Consider the following 23,806-nt stretch of genomic DNA (forward strand, 5'->3'; position numbering starts at 1 on the left):
CCTCAATGGGGAAAAACTGAGAGCTTTTTCTCTGAGATCAGGAACACGACAGGGATGCCCATTCTCACCGCTGTTGTTTAACATAGTGTTGGAAGTGCTAGCATCATCAATCAGACAACAAAAGGAAATCAAAGGCATCAAAATTGGCAAAGATGAAGTCAAGCTTTCACTTTTTGCAGATGACATGATACTATACATGGAAAATCCGATAGACTCCATCGAGTGTCTTTTGATGGCTATGCTATACTTCTTGTTGGCCTTATCAACAGGAAGTGCTTATGGGTAGCATCCAGCCCAAAAACATATTCCTGTATCTTCTGAGCATTACTTTTATTTATTTTTTGCATTACCTAGGTTTACTCATTTTTCCTTGTATCTTACAGCTTTGTTAAACCAAGTAAAAATATTGATGATCTCCTAAATCAAGGCATGAATACAGTATGAAAGAAAATCTTACTTGACATTCTCCATTAGTTTGGTGCTAGATATTTTTCCCTCAAAGACTAGTCAATAGGGACAAGGTTGAAGAGAGCCAAGATAAAAAAAATTCTAGTCTGTTTGTACAATTTCTTCTCCTGCTTTCACCTCAGTGATTTCAGCTGCTTTGTAATGATTTCCCTTTAAGACGAAACACAATGTCATAACAGACATAAAAGGTCAACTGTTAAGTATTCTATAAATGTTAGATTCTTTTTTTTTTCTTATCTTACTTCTTTATCCTTCCCTTCTACTACAGGTTTCCTCAAATCTCAAAGTCACTATTCTCACCATTGCCAGACTTTTTAAGCCCCCAATAATCATGCTTTTAAAGCTGATTGATATTGGTTCCATAGGACGAGGGAAAGAAAATGTGACTAGGAATCTCTCACAGCTTCTCCAGGCAAAAAAGTTCTCCTTTGATTCATTTCAGACCTCATTTGGTTTTTGCCATTTTTTAAAGTGGTACATTAAAGCACTTGCCTGTACCACTAAAATGATAATGAACTTAAACTGCAGTTCCACATTATAGCCCTCATTAGTGTGCAGTTCCTGGGTATCAGAAACAAAATCTTAGCACTCAATTCCTATCTGAGTCAAGTAAATCTTGTACAAAAGCACAATACAACTATTTATTTAATGAGTAAAAATGTGTGTGGACTAAATGACTCTTAAGTTAAATGTATTTAAATTTTTATGTAACCTTTTAGTAATGAGGGTACTATGGTAAAAACAAATTTTACCTAAATATCCTACTAAATATCCTACCTAAATATCCTATCTAAATATCCTACTTTGATTTACAAAGTTTAATTCACCAGAAGTAACTTTATTTAACAATAAATATTTCTGAAATTTTATGTATATACACATACATACATACATATATACACATAGGTTAACTGGGTTTTTTATTGAAATTTTCACATTATAAACATATTTTGGAAAATAAAACATTTTGGTAGAAGACTAGTGGCATCAAAAATTGCTTTGATTGGGGCGACTGGGTGGCTCAGTCGGTTAAGTGTCCAACTTTGGCTCAGGTCATGATCTCACCATTAGTGACTTTGAGCCCTGCATTGGGCTCTGTGCTGACAGCTCAGAGCCTGGAGCCTGCTTTGATTCTGTGTCTCCCTCTCTCTCTCTCTGCTCCTCCCCTGCTCACACTATCTCTCTCTCTTAAAAATAAATAAATATTTAAAAAAATTTTTTTTAATTGTTTTGATTAAGCCAAACTAACAGGTAAGGGATTTTTATATTGATAGCTGAGTCAAGTTTATCTGATGGGGAAACCAGAAATTCTAAAAAAAATTATAGACAGCAGTTACATTTAAGTACTCTGCAGTTAAAAGCAGCAACAGTTTATTTAACAGGTTGCTGAGAACCAAGTAGTACTTACTGTTTTGGTATTTTGCCTGACTTTTTCCATTTACAAATGAATCAGTGCCCAATAGAAATAGCTTTAAAATATAGTTCAAATGAAAAGTCCCAAGTTCACTAATATATTTTATTAACTAGAATGATAGTTCTCTTTAATGGTATTTGTCTGATACTGGGTTTATGTATTTCTTCACACATTCTGTAAATGAACACCAACCAAAACAAATACTTTAATGATATTTATACCAGTTTCTATGTAAGAACATTATATTACACTGTTTGTTTTCTTGAAGGAATACAAAAGATTAGAAGCTGTGAATGTTGAATACAAACTTTGGTTTCTTTTTTTGAAATGCCACCTCAAACTAGAGTTTTCAAAACTGAAATGTACTGATAATAAAAGGCACTCATAAACCAGAATCTAGATAAACCAAAGAAAAAAAATTGTTTAAATCTATAATCAACCCTCAATACTAATTTTTATCAAACATCAACCAATGTTTTTTCTAAGAAAGTGTCTAAAAATAATGACCCAATACAACAACAGAACACCAAAATAGGCATGATTTTTTTTCATTGGTTTTAAATGCTGCTTACATTTTGAAGATTTATAATTTCTATGAATGCTCTTTGAAAATCAAGTTCATTGTTTTTATGCTTGAGGAAAGAGACTTGCTCCAGCCTGAACAAAGAGAAGACAGCAGAGCCAAGGCCAGGGTTTCTGAAGTTTCTACATCGGGCCTCCAGAATTCCTCCAAGGAGCCACAGGAGCCACCGTAGGGGCAGGGGGTGGGGGTGCAACTGTGGAAGGGCTAGGTGGTCTGGACACCTTACGTTCCCCTCACACACTGCACTGTCTTTAACAAGAGGTGCTCAGCTTGCATCTTGTTGACATATTTGAAATTCTGGGTAAGAATGAGTTTGAAAAGAAAAAAAAAACAATTCTGTTCCTCAAAAATAAATTTGAAAACCACTGCATTACCCTGTGCACCCTGGTAAGAAAAAAGGGGGAATATCATGGGGACTCAAATTTGAAATGATGTCACTGTTAATACCTACCATGAGAAACACCTAGAAACTGTATTTCAAAATAAGGCAAAAGAGGTCATGAATGTAGATTTTGTACAAGCAAAACCTTTATTATTTATTTTTTCTTTAATTTTTTTAATGTTTATTTTTGAAAGAGAGAGAGAGAGAGTGTGAGTGGGGGGAAGGGCAGAGAGTGAGGGAGACACAGAATCTGAAGCAGGCTCCAGGCTCTGACCTGTCAGCACAGAGCCTGATGCGCGGGGGCTCAAACTCACAAACCACTACTAGATCATGACCTGAGGCGAAGTCAGATGCTTAACCAACTGAGCCGGCCAGGTGCCCTAGTTTTTCCTTTTTTCTTGTACTTTAACTACTGACCTAGCGTTTCTAGAAATTTGAATCACACAGAAATGAACAGTGAATAAACAAAGTTTAGTAGAGGAACTTCCAATGTTTCAGAATACAAGGACAGGTGGAGCATACAGAAAAGCACAAGAATAAACTAACAGAAATCAGAACAATGGAATGCTAAATGGACATGTTGACAGTAAGAGAACCAACTAAATGGGCAAAACACTCAGGAAAAGCTTTCTGGAAAAGAGGTGCTCAAGTAAGAGTAGAGGTAAAGGAAATTACATTCCTGGTGGAGTGAACAGGGCTGAAGGAGGGGGGCGGGTGGAAGCATACTTACTGAAGAGAAAGATAGATCCAAATGGAGAGGAGTGTTTGTGTCAGTGATATATAAGCTTGAATTGGTAAAATGGGGTTATACTGAAGAAGCCCTTTCAAGGCAATAGAGGAAGACATTTAATTTAAGGTATACATAAGGGGCAATATGGTACTACCTTTGATACTCAACAAAAGAAGTATTTTAGTGCTAGCAACCTGGTAGTGTGTTCTGAATTATCAAGGCACTTTTCTTTTATTGTATTAAATTACTGGTGGTGGAAAAAATTTAGGTGATGCTTCAAAAGATGCTAGATCATTTTCATGGATTTAAAATCACATATGCAATAATGGATCACATGGATGGATATTTTATACTCCTTCACACTTGTGCTGGCAAAAAAAAAAAAAAAAGCTTAGGAGGCATATGCCATTACCTAATCTATCTCTTTCACATCAGATTTACATATTACATATCATTTTTAATTTTTATCATCCCCTTTTAAAGCATTTGGAAAATGAGAAATTTTGTTTAAAAGTAAGTGCTTCAGGTTTGAGAAATATTTGAAATAAAATAGTCTCTCCTAGGGTGGTGTAGAAATATTTGGATACATTAGAAAAATAATGGATATTATTAGACAATTAAAATTGAGGAAAGAACTTTCCCTAGAAAATTTTGGATTAAATGACCCTGGAGAAGTGTTCTTTTCCATTTATAGTTTTTATTTCTGCTTCTTCACTGTGCAGCACATGGAGAAAAAATTTTACCTAGTATAAAAAAATAAGTAATATGAAAAGGTAATCAATGGACTGGGAATATCCTTCCAAGGTCAAATCAATGAATGGTCTTTAGAAAGAGTGTATCATATGATTCTTAATTTTTAGAGGAAAACATAAACCATTATTTTTTAAAAGTAATAAATCCTGTATATACATAAAATAGGTCTCAAATGAAAATTATCTCACAAATAAGATTTTTAAACTCCTAAATATAATTTTCCAATCTGCAATGTTTTCAGAACATCCAACTCAAAATGTTACATGTTTCCCCCCCTCCTGTCTTTTTCTTTTCCCAAGTTCATTGTTGAGGTCTGTGGCTATACGTGCATGTACATGCCATGGTTCTCCTTTCTAAAATCTGGTACAGAGAATATTTTTTTAAGCAGCAAATTTTTTCCATCTTGGGAGTTACCTAGTTTTGCTGAATAAATACTGTGATATGCTTGTTTAGGGGTGTGCATAGAATTCTGTCACGAAGTGTGCTTGAGTGAGAATAGTGGTAGTTGGGCAGTATTTTTCAATGAATGGCTTTTATAACTGTAGTGTTTGTTTTTCTTAAAATGCAAGCTTGGAAAAAGAGCTGAATTGCATTTAAATAAGACTGTTATGAAAGGAAGGAGAGAAGAGTGGCAATAAGGATAGTTTTAGATCAGAACATAATTTTGAAGAGTACTGATATACCAGATAATCTCAATTATAAATTTGCTAAACTCACTCCATTTCCCAGCTCTGAAAACTGACTTCATCTGCTTTGGTTTTGTGCAGCTGGATCTGCCTTGACCAGGGGTATGGGGGAAAAATCAGAGGCTTCTTGATCAAATAACCTCTGGATCACTCACAAGCATAAGTGTGCATACACTTATATACATGTGCACACACTTGCAGACCTGTGCACACATGCACACAAGTGTATATCATCATACAAAAAGGTTCCTGTCAGCTTAAGCCATTTCTCCATTGACAAGGGGAGACCAGTTCATGTAAAGATTACTTGAATCACTGTGGTTATACTTATAGTAAAAAAATAGAATTTTAACAGCATTCACAAACTGACTTGGCCATCTGATAAGCCACTGGAAACAGATGGAAAATGCCAACTTTTGGTGCAAACCACACAGTTTGTGACTATAATCATTTTGAAAATTTCCATTATTTATCTTCCTTTCTTTTGCCCAAATTTACTTTGTACTTTGAGGATATTAAGAATAAAAGCTATGTATCTATACGGATAAAGGACTTCATTCTAACTTCTATTTGTATCAAGAAACATCACATCAAAGTTGTATTACTGTTTTTCATGGTGGTGTTATTATGAATCTAATTCTGCTAATTCTTAAAACAAATAACTACCGTCAAAAGAAGTCCTTTGTTACATAATTAATTTTAACACTGGATAATTTCTGTTATATAGCTTTATTGTTATGTGCTTTATCAAGTAAGAAAATATCTGCCTATCTTTATTTCATATCTACATTTGTTCTATAATAACTAATATTTCCTAAACTAGAATATATCTTAGAGATCATCCAATCCAGCTAAACTGTGCAGAGAAAGACATCACATGTTACATATTTCATGAAAGTAATTTTTATGGAGTACTACATAAAGATGTAAAACTATGAATTCTGAAAACATAGATGTATTTCATACTAAGGGATTTTCACAAAGAAACCTTTTGAAAATACCAATTAGAATTTGTAAGTTGATACTTAGGGATAAACAATATGTGCATTGACTTGCTCAAAGACAAGGCTGACAAAACCGCATTAGTTAGGATGCCTTTGGCTGTAAATAACAGAAAATGCAATAAGAACTGGCTTAATATTAAGGAAGATTTACTTGATACTAAAATGTTTTGAGTTGAGGTGGTCCCAGAGGTGGCTAACTCAACAGCTCAATTACTTCATCAATGACTTAGGATATATTTAACTTTGCATTTGTCATCCTGAGAATCTAGGGTTGTCATTAAATACAGGACATCAAGTTAAATTTGAATTTTAGTTAAATTATACATGTCTCTTGTGATGTTACTCATTATTTGAAATTTCAAATTTAACTAGGTCCCTGCATTACTGTTTCCTAAATCTGGGATGCTTATCAGCATCTTGGTTTTTCTTTCTAAGCTAGCTCCACTTATGGTCACAAGATGGCTGCCTTATCTCTTAGCGTCATATGTAGATGCCAACATCCAGTGGCATAATAAGGATTCTGTTGGTAAGGAAGAAGGTGGAGGAGTGGTGTTTTGGTAGGCAACTAACACTATAGGTCTCCCAGGCAAATCTGAATTTTTGTTGATCAAAACATAGTTTCCTCTAATATTAAGTAATTATATCCTACTATGTAATTCAGCCTGCCTTCTGATTCAGGGATAGGAATTTTTTTTTTTTTCTATAAAAAAATGTTCTTTCTTTTTTAGTTTCTTTGTTGGAACCGGGAAAGCCCCAATCACCACATGTAAAATAACAAATAATATTTATTGAGTATCCTGAACCAAGGGAAAAATATGTCTCATTTGCACATTTCCCCTTCCCACTTTATTCCTAGGGCGCATATAGGAGCTTCTCCATGTTCATGGTTGCCGGTTCTTTCTTCCTCCTTTATGCTGGTTGTTCACATTATGCACGGCCAAATTACATCTCAATTTCCTATGTTCTCCTCCTCTTTCCACTCTCCCACCTTTGAAAACTTAAAATATCCATGAGGCCATATTTGTACTTAAGTGATAATGGTTTTATGTGGGCTAGATAAACCAAGCTGTGTTAATATTTACTTTACTAATGTGTTGGACCTCTGAGGTAATTTAAGTCCTTAATCATTTCAACAGTTCAACCTCTTTAAAAAGCTCTTCAGGAATGCAGCCAGTTTAGGCATCTTAGTGACATGGCACTTTTGGCTTCCCAACACACTTCCAGAGGCAGGTGGCTACAAGAAAGTTCGGCCTATATGACTCTGCCGCTTGGAGTATGTTCATTATGGCTGTTTGGTCTCACTTATGCCATCTTTCATTCCCACATCACACTCACATTGCAATCCACTGGTTTCTGCAGCCGTTTTCTCCACCCCATTTCCTGTCTCATCTTGAATGATTCATAAGTGACTTCAATATTTATAGATGTGCCCCACCCAACACCCTAGACTCATCATTTCTTGACCTCTCCTGCTGCACAGGCCTTTAACCTCTTTGGACTTCAGTGATCTACTACCAGTGCCATTCCCCAGTGCTACCTACTCATTCCCAGCAACTCTTTACCCCCCTTAATTACACTTCACAATCTTACTGTCTTTGAGTTCCTGCTCTTTTCAGTGATCCCTTTTCCTTGTTTCTATCTAATTATTTGACTTCAAAGGAACCTCAACCTTAAGAATATAGCAAAGATTCAAGTCTCTGAACCCCTATACAACCTTGCTTCTTTCCCTCGTGCCCTATGTCTTCCAACTAACCCTGCTTGCTGTGGCTCATCTCATCAACTAATCCCTCAACTTCCATCACACACAACCTCTGAGCTCCTATTCTTGATGTGTCTAAAATTTTGTTTTTTGAAATTTAAGACCTGTGTACCTAAACCTGATAAGTAAAGTCATGCCATTGCCATCAATCAGCATTGTAAAGTGGTTAAGAGCATGGATCCTGGAGCCAGAACATGGAAACTCAGTTCTAGGCTCCTCTACTTACTAGCTAGGTACCCTTAGAAAAATAGCATAACCACTTTGTGCCTCATTTTCTTCATCTGAAAAAAGGGAATAATAATCAAGCATATCTCATAGACATATTATGATGAATAAATGAGCTGATATTTATAAGGTGTTAGAGGAATATATAATGGTTAAATAAATATTTTATTTCTCCCCTATACTCTTGTTTCCATTTTTAATAAAGTTATCCCAAACCTTTGCTCTTGTAAATTTTCCAAACAGCTCATGATCCATTACTTCAGCAGATGATCTGGCTAATTCTCCGAGTACAAAAAGGACATTAGGCGTTAACTCCTTTAAATAATCTTCCCCTGAAAATTTAACTACATTGGTAGGTTGTATTTCTTTCCGATCTAAAAGAAAGAAATGACCTTCTAAAATAAATTTTCCTCCCTTTCTCAAGATCACATCCCTTCAAATACCTAGCCTTTTCTGTGTATATCTAATCTTTCTCTGTCTACTTGTTATTGTTTTTAACCAGTAAACATGTTTTATTCCTCAAAAGAATAACCAGAAATCCTTCTTCAACTCTATTTCCTTTTATCTATTTCCTATCTTCATCCTTTTCTTCATCAGATGTCTACATTTACTGTTTCTATCTTTACATCTCTCAAGACTATTCTTGAGAAACGATAATAATTGTAAGAAGGTCTAATAATAAAATTAAGTGGAAATAAACTCAGAAGAGTCAAAATTTTAGAACTTGGCTTTCCCCAACTAAGTCCAGACATAGGTAATCATGATTTGGAATGACCATATATTTATATAATGGCTTTCTTGCTCTTTTGTTCTATCTTTACCAACCAATTAATTGTTTTAGTTTGACTACCCCTGCTATTTCCTGTTTCCATCTTCTAAAAGGAATCAGCCCCACAGAGTCGCACTACAATCAGGGTTTCACTCTCCGCCATTCCACCACAATTATTGTCAAGGGCAGCAATAACATCTGTACTGCAAAATCCAGGGATCGATTTTCAGTTTTCATCTTAATCAACTTCTCAGAAAGTTGGTAGACTTAATCATTTCCTCTTCTTTAAAACCTTTTTGTTTCAATGGCCTTCAAGATACCACTTCTCTTAGTTCTCTTTCTACTTTGCTAGTTGTGCTAGATGATCTTTCTTAGCCTCCTTTGCTGGATTCTTCTCCTTTATTTGCCTTGAAAATGTGAAGTACCCCAAGCACTATCCTTGGACATCTCTTCTAACAATTCTTCACCAATTCCCCCTTGGTGGCCCCAACTAGTTTTTTAGCTTTGGATACTATTTATATGCTGACGACTTTTAAATTTATATTCCAGTCCAGATTTTTCCCTTGAAGTCTATATTCATATATCTAAATGCCTACTCAACATACTCTCTTGGAAGTCTAACAGGCTTTTCAAACAATATATTCAACAAACTTTCATTTCTCCCTAAGCTCCTCCACTCTTAGACTTCTCCATCTCAGTCAGGGAGAGTGTGTAAACTTAATAGAGGGGAATTCTCAAGAACACAACAATAAAGCTGGTAAAAGAATAAAAGCCAGTAAAGGAGATTGAGAAGTAGGAGAATAGGAAAATATAAGATCAAGAAATAAATGAGAGGAATAGTCAATCCTGCAAAAACTATAAGGATAACTATAAAATGAGAGCTGAAAGGATCCAGCAGATTTGGCATTTTTGAAGTCACTGATGACTACTGCTTTGGTAGGTTTGAAATAGTTTACTTGGGAAATAGAAAGAAGGCTGTCTAGTATTAAGGATTCAATACACACACAACACACCCTACAATATTTTAACCAAACTTTCATCCAGAGTTCCAGTTCTGTGCTGTATTTCTGAATGCTTGGGGTTACATTTCCATCAGTATGATTTGGAAGTACCTCATATCTAACATGTCCTATAATGAACTCATTTCCTTTCCTCTTTTTCTCTCACTTCTAAACAAATTAGTACCAAATACCCGATTCTCCTAAATTCTTTATTAGGTTGAATGACACCTATACCTATCCATGCACCTGCAGTGGAAAACAAACCTTGAAGATCATTCTGTTTCTTCCTTCCCACCCATTTCGTAGTTTGTCAAATCTGATTGCATCCCCTATTTCCCTCAGTCTAACTTGAATTTTTATTAACCTCCCTGTCCCCAGGCCCCAAACATATAAGCCTCCTAATTGGCTTCCTTGCCTAACAACTTCCATGCCTGACTCTTTCTGCTATATAGTTACTAGTTATCTTTCAATAAAGCACTTTAGTTAAAACTGGAAGTTGCTTTCAACTTCTATTCTAAGATTGCAGTAAGATAGTCTTAGAATAGCACTCCGAGGCCTTTGAAATTTGGCTGTCACTTACCAGCCATTTGAAACTTACCATTTCAAAGTTCAAATAATGTTTTCCTCCCTAAGTTGTAAATACAATTTCAAAATGTTTGGAAAATAAAGGAAAAAAGTTAGCTATAATATTGTCATGGTAATGGAACATCTTTATTTCACTCCTAACATTCCCCTATGGATATACATATTTGTATAGTAAACATAATTTTGCATAATATTCTTACATATTTAGCTATTCCTTGTCATGGTGCAGAAAAGGAATATAAAAGTTATAAAATATTATTTTGAGAAAAAAAATGGAAGTAAAAGAAGAAAAAAGGTGGGGACAAGTTAGAGGTATGAATAAGGTTTAGGATGCATACCATGATGACCTACTCATCTACCATGAGTGAGCCACACATTTGGCTCTCAATTCTCTACTAACCAATGTTAAAAACAGAAACTTTGTTAGTTATCCAAGTCCCAGTGCCCATGAGATTAAAATAAAATGTCCCAGTAATTTCAACTCATCTTGGAACAAATATTATAAAAAGACTTCTTCTGAGTTTCTCCTAAAGAGAAGGCAGGGTGATGTACTTAACAAGTTCTGGGAAGACTCCTTATATTAGAAGTAGCACATCTCATTTCACATCATTGTTCATATTGAGAATCAATATAGGCAGATGCTATTTTACAAATCAGAGTGATTTTGTGAAAACCAACTTTTTGGAAATCATTTGATATTATCAAAGCACCCAGCTCTTTGCTGATCTGCTTTAAATCATGGCTAAATATTAACATATTGAAATGCTCATATGTAGTATATATTAGTTACAGTAGCGGTTGGATTTTTTTAGTGTTTATTTATTTTTGAGAGAGAGAGAGAGAGAAAGCATGTGCCTTCAGGCACATAGGGGAGAGGTGGAAAGAGAGGAACAGAGGATCTGAAGCAGGCTCCCTGCTGACAGTAGTCAGCCCAATGTGGGGCTTGAACTCACCGTGAGATCATGACCTGAGCTGAAGTCAGATGTTCAACTACTGAGCCACCCAGGTGCCCCAGAAGTGATTGAATTTTACCCTTCAGAAAATCTTTCTGAATATTGTTTCTCTTCAAAATAGAATTTTAAATAGTTCTTAGGTGAAAAGTGAAATCTTAAAAACTTCAGGTCTCCTATTGGGCAATTAAAGCTTACTTGGAAGGCCAGATTTTAGGTTGAGAAGCAAAAATTCTTCTTGATCATCTGTGTGATTCCTCTTGAGAAAGTTCTTTGAGTATAAGAATGTGGCTGGCCCAGGGATGCTATAGTCTTGGGCTTTTTTATGTAACAGGGAATATGATGTTATCCTAGAAGGACTCAAAAATTTACTGATAATTTAAGAAGCCTACATACTAAAATCTTTGTTTTTATATTCTCCAAGTTTTTCAGAACATTTGATAAGATAAAAGCAGTTTTTCTACCTTTGCCTTTATCAATGTTTGTAGGGCTTTTGAGATATGGATTCTTGTCCTAATTAATGCTGTCACTAACTAAATGGCTGACCTTGGGCAGGCTTCTTAAGTTTCCAAGCTCATTTTCTCTCCCTTTGTAAAATGAGGGAGCTGTTGTAGGGTAACTGCCTCTGTAGAATTCCTTCCAGTTATGAGTCATACTGACCCCTCTGCCCACTTCTATAGGTGAAGAACCTCCTCAGTCAGAGGAGAGTAAGTGATTACTAATGTTTCTTTAACAGTGGACCTGGAATACTAGGAGACAGTCACATATCTTAGGTGAGAGCATGGGCTTTGCAGGGGAAAATCCTGGTTCCACTCTGCCACTTACTAGTACACAGCCTGGGGCAAGTATTAATCTCTCTGAAGCTCAGTTTCCCAAACTATAAAGTGAAAATAATACAAATGCTTTTATAATTGTTGTATTAAATGAGACACTGTAAATCTAGCCCTAAGTAGAGTGTCTGGCACAAGGCAAGTACTCAATCAAAAGTATCTATTTGTCACATTGTTATTTCCTTGGGTCCACTGAAATAATTGTTCTTTTAATAGCATTTCTCCAAATTGAATATCAGCACTATTATAATTACAGTATTTAAAGGTTTTAAGGTGCCAACTTGGCTGACTAGTAAAAAAAAAAAAAAAATTGGAAAGATACAGGCTCAGGGGATTTTTAAAAAATTAACCAAAACAACCTGTGTGTTGACCTTTACCCTGTAGTTCTTTTATTTAATAACAGTCTATTAATAAATATAACTTTAAGCTGTTTGATTTAGTGCTAATGTAATCCAGGCCAAATATGCTACCTTTCTTGTCTGCTCCAAAGAAATTTTAATGGAGGTTTGGTTCACGTTTCTGTTTGATTTGAAATAAGATTGTGGGAAGTTCTTAGTTTTGGGTCCCCATCAGTAGATATGTAGTCACTTTAACTTTTGATCATTTGTAGATTATATTTAAATGCAACTAAATGTGATAAAATCATTCTTAGATGGTTGAGGTAAGCTTTGAAGGCTGTATAAATACTTATCTTTTAATTTAAAAACAATCGCCTCACCATAAAATAAAAGGAAAAAATTCCCCAAATGTGGGAAAGCAGAGTTCTTGGCGATGTTCTTAAACTACAGCAGGAAATATGTGTTTGTTTATTATGACCCTAGTGCTTTCACAGGCCAGATGAACTTTCAAACACAGAGTTTTCATTCTGTTAACGAACAACTGTCACCCGACTTGTGGAAACCGATAATTTTTGCAGGGAGTTCAAGGAAAACATTTGCATAATTCCATCTGGTAGAACCTGGCTTGTCCCCACAGCTTGCAGATAGACCCTTTGTGAACAATTCTAACTGTAGGGCTACCTATGGGGTGTGTCAATTACCACAGAGTTACTTGCTGGATCAATCTGTGTTAAAGGTGGCTTTTATGGACTATCAAATTTTATAGCAAAGGAATTTTGAATTATCATTATATGTTTAAGAATTTTTTTTGATTCCAGGTTTCTCCTCATTCATGAGATGTGAGCCTCAATTGATTTGTACCAAGTCGTGGAAGAATAGTTACTTGTATTTCTGCTAGAAAGTTCTCTGCAGGATAAAGGGTGAGTAATATATAGATAGAGAAAGAATCTACACTGATTCATAAATCTTGAATACCTGATTGTTAAATATCTAAAATGTATCAAGCCGTTGAATAGACTTTCATTACATGAATTAAATTTCAAAAGTTTCTTAGGAACTAGCTTATTATTTTCTGTCTCTGTAGCTCTATTTCCTTTAACATTTCATTGCTTAATTAACTCTCATGGAACTTCACTTATTTTAAAAGCAATTTTAAAGGACTATACACTGAATTTATATACAACTTTCTAAAAATTGCCTACAATTATTATTAACTTGTAAAATTGATTTAATTAGAATAAAGAGATTATTCAGTAGATACATCTTATAGCTTCTGAATTGAAGAATGACAAAAAGGGCGACTTAAAACTGACGCCAAGATAGAGGGATCTGCCGGTTCTGCTCTATATCACAATGGTGGTTGATATGAAGTGTCCTTGTTTTGATGTCCTACCTGCTCAATCTTCTACTTTTTGGTTAGTGATGGTAAGAGAAATTGGTAGAGTTGAATGTAAGGAATAGACAAAAATGGTTTAGCAAAATCCTGTCTGGGTCTGGCAGAAACCCTGCTCTCTCCCCATTTTGTCCACCCTCAAACTTGCCAAGCCTTGTTCACTTTGGCTTTATTTTAAAAATGCATTTCTGGTGAGTGAGGAAAGGTTTTGTACTGTGTTTTCAATGACTCACCCAAAATAACTCCATTGAACTTGTAAACGGTCCTGTTCTGAATGCAGATTGTGTTTGTTCTGAGATGGGCATGAAGGAGCTGCAGAAAGGAGATTAGAGAAGGGAAATGTGGTGGGAGAGGCAGTGCAGTTCAGGCACACATCAGAATTATTTTTAAAAAATACATTGTGTGTGTGTGTGTGTGTGTGTGTGTGTGTGTGTGTGTGTGAAAGACAGTTGTCTATGAGGTCTGTACCATTTAAAGTTCTTAAAGATACATCAGTATTAAATACAGTTCATCTAGCCACCAAACTTTCTTTTGATTCTCATAAAATGTGAAAGGAAGATTTATCTGTGAATATATAATTCCAAATACATGCATTGTGAAACTTTTTAAAGTGCTAAATGGCTTCAAATAGGAAATAATCAGGGGCGCCTGGGTGGCGCAGTCGGTTAAGCCTCCGACTTCAGCCAGGTCACGATCTCGCAGTCCGTGAGTTCGAGCCCCGCGTCGGGCTCTGGGCTGATGGCTCAGAGCCTGGAGCCTGTTTCCGATTCTGTGTCTCCCTCTCTCTCTGCCCCTCCCCCGTTCATGCTCTGTCTCTCTCTGTCCCAAAAATAAATAAATGTTGAAAAAAAAAATTCAAATAGGAAATAATCATATATATAACACAAGCTAGAATTAATCTTAAAATAGGAAGAAAATGTCTATCAATACATTGATCACATAATAGGGCAGTGTTAAAACTGGGAAGTGCAATAATGACATCCTCTTGTGTACTGAATAAAAATGTTTAATACCAAGTGGCACTGATTATTCAACATCAATAGATGTACCTCTTGAAAAGCTTTTATGATTCAAAATGTCAGGGACCTTTAAAAACAATATTTTAGGGCAGGACTGAAAAGAAAAAAAAAAGAACTGATCTAAACTTTCATGAATTCATGAAACAGACCAAATAAAGTTTATTCTGTTATATAATCTTGCTTCAGTCAATTGTTAATGAAGAATAGATGAGCTATTTTTACCTGTTGCTCAGAAACACCAAAGAATTGAGCCACTGAAAAGAAAACAAGCTATCTACAAGGTTTTACCATGGAGAGGGTAAATTTAGCAGTATGTGGCAAAAAGAAATGGTGATCTGAGGACAGTGAAATGGATGATAAAATGACAAGTCTTCAACATGCACAAAATCAGAAAGTATGTAAACTTACCAAGATTTTGTAAATAATCTGCAAGGCAAAGTTCCAGTGGTATAAACACCTGCTTCTCTCTCTGGTGTGTACTTGAGAAAATAAGGGAAATAAAAATAGCAGATTGTTACGCTATATTAATGCTTACTTATGAGGACAATGAACTAGCATAATAATCCCTCAATTTTTGCTAATGTGGAAAAACCCTAAGAATAATAGGTTCAAGTTATAGACTATATAAATGAATTTTATCACTTTAAAATATACACAACTAGAAATACTGTAATGATTAATAATGACTCAAATATATAAAAAAAACAATCTTAAATCAGACTAACCACCTTTCCTCATAGTTCATTTGTATGGTTTGTAAATAATACTTTGAAAATTTTCAAAGAATTCATTTGTTGAGTAATATTTTCCTTTCACCCTCTTTTACCTTAGTGTAAATTATTCCACTAAGTATCCCTGGAAATGTTAGTAGCTATACTGAGTGAGCCCAAAATATTTCATGTTGAAATGAATTTTAGAAATACTGGGTTAAACAAAGTTAAACAGGTTTTTTTTTTTTTTTTTTTTTTCCTTAATAAGCCTTGAGAACTTACTTCTCAAGTCTCTTACATTCATTGTGACTGGGTTGGGTGGGAGAGGTGAGAATACAATATACAGTGTTTTCTAAACTTATTTCATACAGAATTCTGTTCTCCATGCACTCCTTTGAAATATATAATGCTGCTTTGTTTATTTAACCTTCAATTCTACTTAGCTTACACCTCCCAACTCCCTTTTGTCTTAATAAGGGGTGAAAATTTGGTAAACTGCAATGCTACCACTTTCTGATCAGAGTCTGTATCAAGATTTTGAGGCATAAAATAAAATATTGATTACATAAATATTCTTGAACAAACAATAACTAGAACAAGATGCTTTAGCTTACTCAATAGTAAATCTTGCTTAGTAATTTTAAGGCATGTGTTAAGGTCTGGAAGAGTAAAAAATAACTAAAGTAATTAAACTGAGCATGATGTTTCATTTCTAGAGATAAGCTTTTCCATTTAAAAGTGTCTAACCAGAATAGGTTTTCTGTCCTAGCCTGAATTTATGCGATTTTTAAAATTCATCTGCATACACATGAGGATAGATGTCACTTAACGGTATAAGAATAATCCTTCTATTATAACATTGATTTTTGCCTTCTGCAATATAACAATTCCAGCAGCTATCCTGAGCGCCTACTTCCATGTGATTCCATGTGATGCTCACATCAGTTTGGGAAGGCATTTATCATGATTGCTATTTCACAGATGAGGAATGTGATGGCCAAAGATATTATCTGTTTTGCCTTAGGCCATAAAACTAGAAAGATAAACAGATTTCAAACTTCAATCTGACACTGAAGACCCTACTGTTTCCACTACAACTTGCTGGATGGAATTATCCACATCTAACTTAAATTTGTTTATTTCTCTACCTAGCAAGTATCAGTGAATCAGACATTACTCCTTATGGAGAGCTTCTATAATGGGGATATGCAGTTGGTCAACAATATAGTACTTGTTGGGAAAAAAATCCTTGAAGAAGCAAATAGATTCTCCTCGTGTGTAACATGGCATTCCTCACTGAATAAAGGAAACACCTTGGGCATTTTTTAATATCTCAAAGTTGAGAATACAATTAAAACCCTTCACAGTTCAAAACAGCTTGCTGTTTCAAGGATTTCCTTCCCTACTACTTCTGTACCCTCAACATATTACATTAAAAATGATCATGTAGAAGAAAACATACAATTGCGCTATTAGATTTTAAGCAATTTCTGTATTCTATTCTAATGCTACCTGCTGGCATTTCCCCCTCCTTTCTTTATAGCTTGATTCTGGTGGTTGGCTTTTATTTTTATTTTTTTAAATGTTTATGTATTTGAGGGGCAGAGAGAGAGAGAGACAGAAACAGAGAGACAGAGACAGAGAGAGAATCCCAGTGTGGGGCTTGGCTCCCGGAACTCATCAACTGCGAGATGACCTGAGTCAAAGTCAAGAGACCAAAACTTAACCGACTGAGCCACCCAGATGCCCCTGGTTTTTAAATATAAAATATACTTCACTATTGCCTTCCTCAAAAGTTCTTTGTTGTTTAAAAGTATTAAACAACAAAACTAAATAAAAAATAATAGGCCTTAGAGAAACAATGTAAAGCAAATACTTTATCCATTTGTCTGTCCATGCTGAAGAACATAAAGAACAGAAAAATTTACCTCAAGAAAAGTCATCAGTCCTCTGTACTAAAAGTGTAAGGGGTACAAGAGGAATACAGAATGTTCTTTAATCTCTCACGGTTTACACTCCAATCTGGCTGGGAAGTCAAACATACCCTCAAAGGCCAGTCATATTACTGCACAATTCAGTCTTAAAATAAGTGATCCAGACATTCAGTTGTGAATCAGGGCATCATGGGAGAGATGTGACCAGAAGTGGTGGAAAGATACGGTTGAGGAAAAGTTCTGGCTCAGGTGGATCTTGAAGTTCATAAAGGTATTGGAGAGAAAAGAACAGGAGTAAATTGAGAGGCAAGGACATAGAGTCAGCAAACAGCACGTGGAGATAATGGAGTTGAAGCTGGAAGCCCCAGATGAGTAGGGTGGAGTCTGTTAGGGCCCTGCATGGAACTGTAAAGACAGTATGTATATTTTGTTCTGTGTGGCTTTTGACCACCCCTTTCAGTGTCTCTTCTCCAGCTACTTCCCTCTCTCTCTCTTGCTTACCTTTCCTATAGGCAGCTAGGCCCTAGCCTATTCTGAAGGGCCATTAAACTGTTAGCTGCATTTTGCTACAGGACTCTTGAAGGCTGACAAGTCTTTAAGATTCAGGGAAAGAATAATAATGAAATTTCAAGCCGATGAGATTCTAGTATCACTGTTCTAGCTCCCCTTGTATTTTCACAGTACCTATACCTAGACCCAGAATATAATGGTGGTTCTGGAAACTTAGTCTGGATTTTGGATAGGATTTTGTAGGTATTGATAAACCATCAGAAGTTTGTGTGTGATTTCAACAGGATTTTAGAGTCTTTATGCTAATGAGATTTTAAAAGGGGGAGAATGTCCAAATGCATTTTTAAAATAGTTCTGAATCTTGACATCAACCTCTATCTTTTCATCTCTCCACGTCCAACGTCAATGTGGAATCTCCAGATTAAACATTCTTTCTCAATTCGTTTTCATACATAACACAACCACGATAAATAACTTTCTTAAGGCACGAAAGTAGCACTTCACGAAGTTTGGTCTTTTCCAGGTTTGACATTTTGACAAATACCAATTAGGAGGCTTTTTTCTTTCATCTTCATCCTCAATTCCTTGGACTTCGCCAACAATAGTAACTCGGCGAGCCCAACCAGACATTTGTTTTGACGCGGTGAAGACGGGCAGTTGGCCTTTCCACATTTTTTCTGTGAGAGAAGTTGACAGGAAACAAAGATTGCTACCAAACAAACAAGCAAACAAATCTCGCCCACTCCGCGGGCCACCTCAAGGAAACCCAACGCCCTAGTCCGCGCCGCCGCCCCGCGCTCCGCCCCGCGCGCCCCCGGCCGGAAGGGGGCGTGGGACGCCGCCGAGGGAGGGGCGCGCAGACACGCCGCGGCCGGCCGGGCCTCCGGCGCGTCGGGCGGAGGCGGGAGGCGGGAGGCGGAGGGCGGAGGACGGGAGGCGGGGAGCGGGGCCAGGGGGCCGGCCGGCGCTCGTTCTCTGCCGCGCTAGCTCGGGCCACTAGCGCTCCCGCGCCGCGCCGGGCCGGCTTCATGTGAAGCGCCGGCCCTCTGCCCCCTCCCTCCCCTTCCTTCCCTCCCTCCCTCCCGTCCCCTCCTCCTCCTCCTCCTCCTCCTCCTCCTTCTTCTCCTTCTCCTTCTTCTCCTCCTCCACCCCCTCCCGCTCCCGCTTCCCGGGGGCCCCCCCCAGCCCGGCTGGGCGCTGACAGCAGGGGCGGGGGTCCCGCCGCCACCGTGTCTCAAGCAGGCTCCGAATAGGGCAGCGGAGCTCCCGGTGCGGCCATGGACCGGCCCCTGGTGGCGTCGGCGGAGGCGGAGGAGGAACTGGAGTGGCAAGTGGCGAGTCGCAGGAGGAAGGCCTGGGCCAAGTGCCGCGGCTCCTGGCAGGCGTCGGAAACGGAGGACCTGTCCACAGAAGCGACGACGCAGGACGAGGACGAGGACGACGAGGAGGACCTCCCGGGCGCGAAGCTGCCGGCGGCCCCGGGGAGAGGTCTGTGCGCCCGGCCGTGCCGCGGCGGGCGGGGGACTCGGGGAAGTGCAGGCTGGCGGGCGGGGGAAAGTCTCGTGCGCTCTGGGCAACTGCTCTAAGTTCTGGCAGATCCTGCGGGCAGGCCGGGGGAGAGGGGACACTTGGGACCTTTAAATGCGCGCCCTTGACAAGGCGTCTCCAGAGTCAGCATAGACACCCCGGTGCCATCTCGTTTTCCTTTAGATGGACACTGGGACGTTTTGCTTAGGCTACATATTACCCCCAGTAGATTTTCCTACATGGGAGCGTCCAGGTTGACCCCGACGTCGGAGTCCCCCAGGGGTCGGTAATCACGCTGTCCCCTCACTCTGCCCCGCAGGAAACGTGCCCAACGAGAAGATCGCGATATGGCTCAAGGACTGCCGGTGAGTCCTCGCTTTCGCCTCTCGCGTCCCAGAGGGAGATCCGCGGAGATGGCCCTCCCGAGTGGAGCAGAGTCACCCGGGCCGCAGTCCCTGTGGGTCCCATGGCGGTGTGAGCTATAAACCGGAAAGTGAGCCGGCGGATAGCTTCCTCCTTTGAAAGATTAGAAATGGAAGTACTGTGACCGCTGATTATTTGGTGACCGTGTTGACTTTACAGTTGTTAGGACTTCAGCCCCCCTTGCGTGATGTTAGCATCGGAGAGCAGAGACCTAAAACAAATAATCATGCCTTGCCTCGTTATATGCTTGCCTTGTTTTTATTCGAAAGGATTTTCACATTTCACACGGTATTTTACTTTGCTTTTGTTTTGACATCTGTATATCTGGCATGAAATGATTTCCCTTTCAAATGTGTTTTAGATGAATTTAATTTACTTAACAACTTAACTGGCCTTAATTTTATTTCTGTGCCTTAATTCTATTTGGATAGCTATAAAACCAGCTTTTATTCTTGTAGTTTACTCCTTGGGCACACATTTGTCAGACGGCACTGGAATGCACTGAAGGGACATAGAGAGCTTTGAAGGCATTCAAACGGCATAAATCTGTTTAATTGCATACTTTGGCAACTGGTACCAATCTGGTTGATAAAGTACAAGGGGAGATAGATCATTTTGCAAGTAAATCTTACTACAGTAAAAAAGCTTGTTACCTATTTTAATTTTTTTCTATTTATTTTCTACTTGTAGAATATCATATGAAGAATGTTGCTTTTTAACTTTGGTTAAGTTGTTTGCTTCTGCACATATTTCTGCCATCTCATTTTGGGCTTTTCTTACTCTTTTGTTCAAGTATACCAGAGGTAGGGAAGTGTTTTGGGGGGGAAGGAGAAGCAATTTTCGTATATGCCAGTTTATTTTTCTTCCCTAAGCACAGATAAAATATTGGCCACTACTCTGTTGATATCCTGTTTTAATGAATTACCTGGATTTTTGAGTAATGATGAATAAATACTCTTATTTAGGAGTATCATTGACTCTTTGAGATACGGTGAAATATATGGTCTGTCTTTCTAAAGATACACCGAAAAAGGAAAAAAGAAAGTTTAATGGCAAGTGAAAAATCACATTATTTTATGATGTATAGGAATTAAGATTATATAAAAGATCACATCAAGTAGACAGTAAATAAGTAAGTTTATCTTGTAAGGTAAATGCGGTAGGCAAATGTTATTCATCAGACATACCATCTCCGAAAATTTCAAGTTTTGTTGCTGGTCTTATGTAGGCAGATTCTTTGGTCTGCTGTTCCTTCCCTCTTAGGTTTCCTGCATAGGTTTCCTTCTTGTTCCCTACAGTTGCATCTATTCTGTACAGAAGGGACATTCATTTGTACTTGGGAAAGCTGGAACAAATAGTCTTGTAATGCTAGCTGTATTATTGCAGATTTGACTGCTAGGACATATGCACCTCTAGGGTTTTTTTCTCTAACAGGTTTTTCAAAGTTGGGCATTTACCTACTTTGTATACAGTATTTACAAATGTTCTAAAGCTAGCTTTTTCCCCTGGATACATTCTTATTTATTTATTTATTTTTGTATTGCTGTCCATATTCTGAATAAAGATTCCATTTGTTGTTCCTTAAAGGGTGTAGGGGTCTTTGATAATCTTTTTTTTTTTTTTTTTTTTTTTTTTTTGCTAAGTGGAAATAATTGCTTGGATTAACATCTAAGAAAGGATAGTTTTTGAACAAATTTAGAAAAAAGCAGTTATAAGAGTGAGAAACTTGTTTCTGAAGGAGAATGGCAGTTACAGTCTCTTTATTTGCCATTTTCTGTTAGTGCATAGACCAGCAGAGACATCTGCAGGAGTAATACAGTGTTTTATCCTAAGAAAGTAGCCATCAAGAAAGAAGGACTTTATAGAGGCATAAATTCAAGTTTCATTAAAATATATGTAAAAACTTGGCTCAGTTTTTTATTGTTTTCATGGTAGTTGTGATTCTTTAACATTTCAAAAGCACTAATTTTCGAAGAACTACCATTGCCTGTGTATTTGCTTGCAGAAAGTTTTAACATTAAATTGCCATTTCAATAATAAGTTTTTTTAGACTGATATTTTTATGATTGATTCCATGACTGATGTGAATTTGTAAGAGGTATAAATTGTTACTGATGAAAGGTTTATATCATAAAACAGAACGTTCAAAATAAAACATTTCTTAATATAATTCAGTTTTTAGACAGAAGTGAAAAACATTTTCACATTGAAAAAAGATTTCTAAGTTATCTGCATTTGAACGGGAAGAATGTGTAGTAATTTTACAAATGGCTGGTTCTTAAGGTTGATTCTCAAGCCAGCTTTTTAGTTTACAGAGTTGAATGAAGATCTATGTATTTTACAGTTTCAAAGCAGAAAAAAATAATCTCAAGTTTCTCCGTTAGACCAAAAAAGATAGTAGTTGGGGTTAAGGGAGGCACTAATTGATGCTCTAAAATGCTGGTGATAGATTTAACAGATGAGGTTTAAAAAACTGTTGAACCTTACTTCTCACTAGACCCTGACTTTTACATTTTATTTAGATAGAGATTTGTTTTCTTTTAATTCTGTTTCCTGTTTCTAGGGAAGGGATTGAGGGGAGCAGACATTTTTTTAATGCGTGTTGACATTCTCTTTTTCTGTTTTTGTAAAGAAAATGCTAATTCATATCATTTGTAATTATAATTCTTGTTCTTAATTGCTGGCAGATCAGATGTGTGATTAAATCATTCCTGGTGAACTGACTTGAGGATAGGTATTTGCTTAGTTAGGAGGATATTACTTATGTAATACTCTTGCATTCCTTTTGTGTTTGGGGAGGATAGTTAAATGTGATTAGAAGCTTGCTGGCTATGACCTTTTAAGTGTAAAGTTGTGCAGTGACGACAACTCTCCAGACAGCTTTTCAAGACTGAGGTTTATATGTTTATGTGGTTTCAGTACCCCTTTGGGAGCCTCACTGGATGAGCAAAGCAGTAATACACTCAAGGGTAAGAGAAAGTTGCCTTTCTAAATCTGTTCTTTATGTGAAGGTCCTACTTTATTTCACTGCTTTGAGTGAAAGTATACATATGTAAATTATAAAAGTGATGTTCATTTTATAAGCTATACCATTCTGAGGGAAAAGCCAAAAGAAAGAAACCTTGTCATGAACCGTAAAACAGTGAATAGTTTAAGAAAATCCCTAAAGCTTTACACAGTGTGAAACTCATATTTTTATTATCCAGTTAGATATTATGAAAACTAATTAAATACAGAAATAGAATATGTAAACTTAAGGAAAATATTGAGTGAACTGGGTCAGCTTTAGTACAGCATTTCTTTGCTTACATTACATTAACCGAAATTGCCACACCTGAAATTTTACCACCTGTGTGAGACACAGTTCTAAAGTTCAAAGTACAACAAGAATGTACAGGTAGTGGCAAGGCATATATAAAAAAAAACAACAAAACACTTAAAGTATTAGAAAAATCTAGCTTGAGCTTCTGACTATTAAGGGAGGTTAAAAGGAGTGATTGCTCCAGGATCTGATTTTCCTTGAAACTCTTGGATACGATGTTAGCTAAATGAGTATCTTCAAAGACATAGTGAGTATAGAATAACTTCTATCAGGGCTTATAACAATTTTACCTTGATGCAGATCATGGTTTCTTTGCGATAAAGTAAAGCTTATACTTGCTTTTTGAAATTATACAATCAGAATAATGTATGAGTATATTCAGGTTTGAAATACCTTATTGTAGCTTACATTTTGTTTGGTCAATTTTAGCTAAAACTACGATTTTATATGTGAGTCCAAAAGAACAGAACACCAGAATGAATCTTACGTTT

General features: G+C 37.0%; 2 protein-coding genes across 11 annotated transcripts in view; one reads left to right on the top strand and one right to left on the bottom strand.

The window, feature by feature from the left end:
- Positions 1-18,715, bottom strand: part of LOC147578575 (uncharacterized) — a 114,384-nt gene extending 95,669 nt beyond the window's left edge. For 4 of the 7 annotated variants that reach the window (XM_086719088.1, XM_086719086.1, XM_086719085.1 and 1 more), the window contains exons 1-3: positions 18,496-18,715; positions 15,298-15,368; positions 14,104-14,182 (exon numbers count right to left, since the gene is read on the bottom strand). In XM_086719088.1, coding sequence (XP_086575214.1) covers positions 14,104-14,182; positions 15,298-15,368; positions 18,496-18,715 — 370 coding nt within the window. Of the gene's footprint in view, positions 1-1,365; positions 1,654-14,103; positions 14,183-15,297 lie in introns of those variants that run through there. The other 3 variants (XR_015255372.1, XM_086719089.1, XR_015255371.1) reach the window with 3 other exon arrangements.
- The window catches only part of ITPRID2 (ITPR interacting domain containing 2), a 47,175-nt gene continuing 36,665 nt past the window's right edge, over positions 13,297-23,806 (top strand). For 3 of the 4 annotated variants that reach the window (XM_025935351.2, XM_086719083.1, XM_086719084.1), the window contains exons 1-3: positions 19,139-19,531; positions 19,890-19,935; positions 22,913-22,962. In XM_025935351.2, coding sequence (XP_025791136.1) covers positions 19,321-19,531; positions 19,890-19,935; positions 22,913-22,962 — 307 coding nt within the window. In that variant the 5' untranslated portion in view covers positions 19,139-19,320. Of the gene's footprint in view, positions 13,398-19,138; positions 19,532-19,889; positions 19,936-22,912; positions 22,963-23,806 lie in introns of those variants that run through there. The other variant, XM_086719082.1, reaches the window with a different exon arrangement.

Source organism: Puma concolor, chromosome C1 (genome assembly GCF_028749965.1).
Source record: "Puma concolor isolate L17-30 chromosome C1, mPumCon1.1.hap2, whole genome shotgun sequence".
Taxonomy (NCBI): Eukaryota; Metazoa; Chordata; class Mammalia; order Carnivora; family Felidae; genus Puma; species Puma concolor.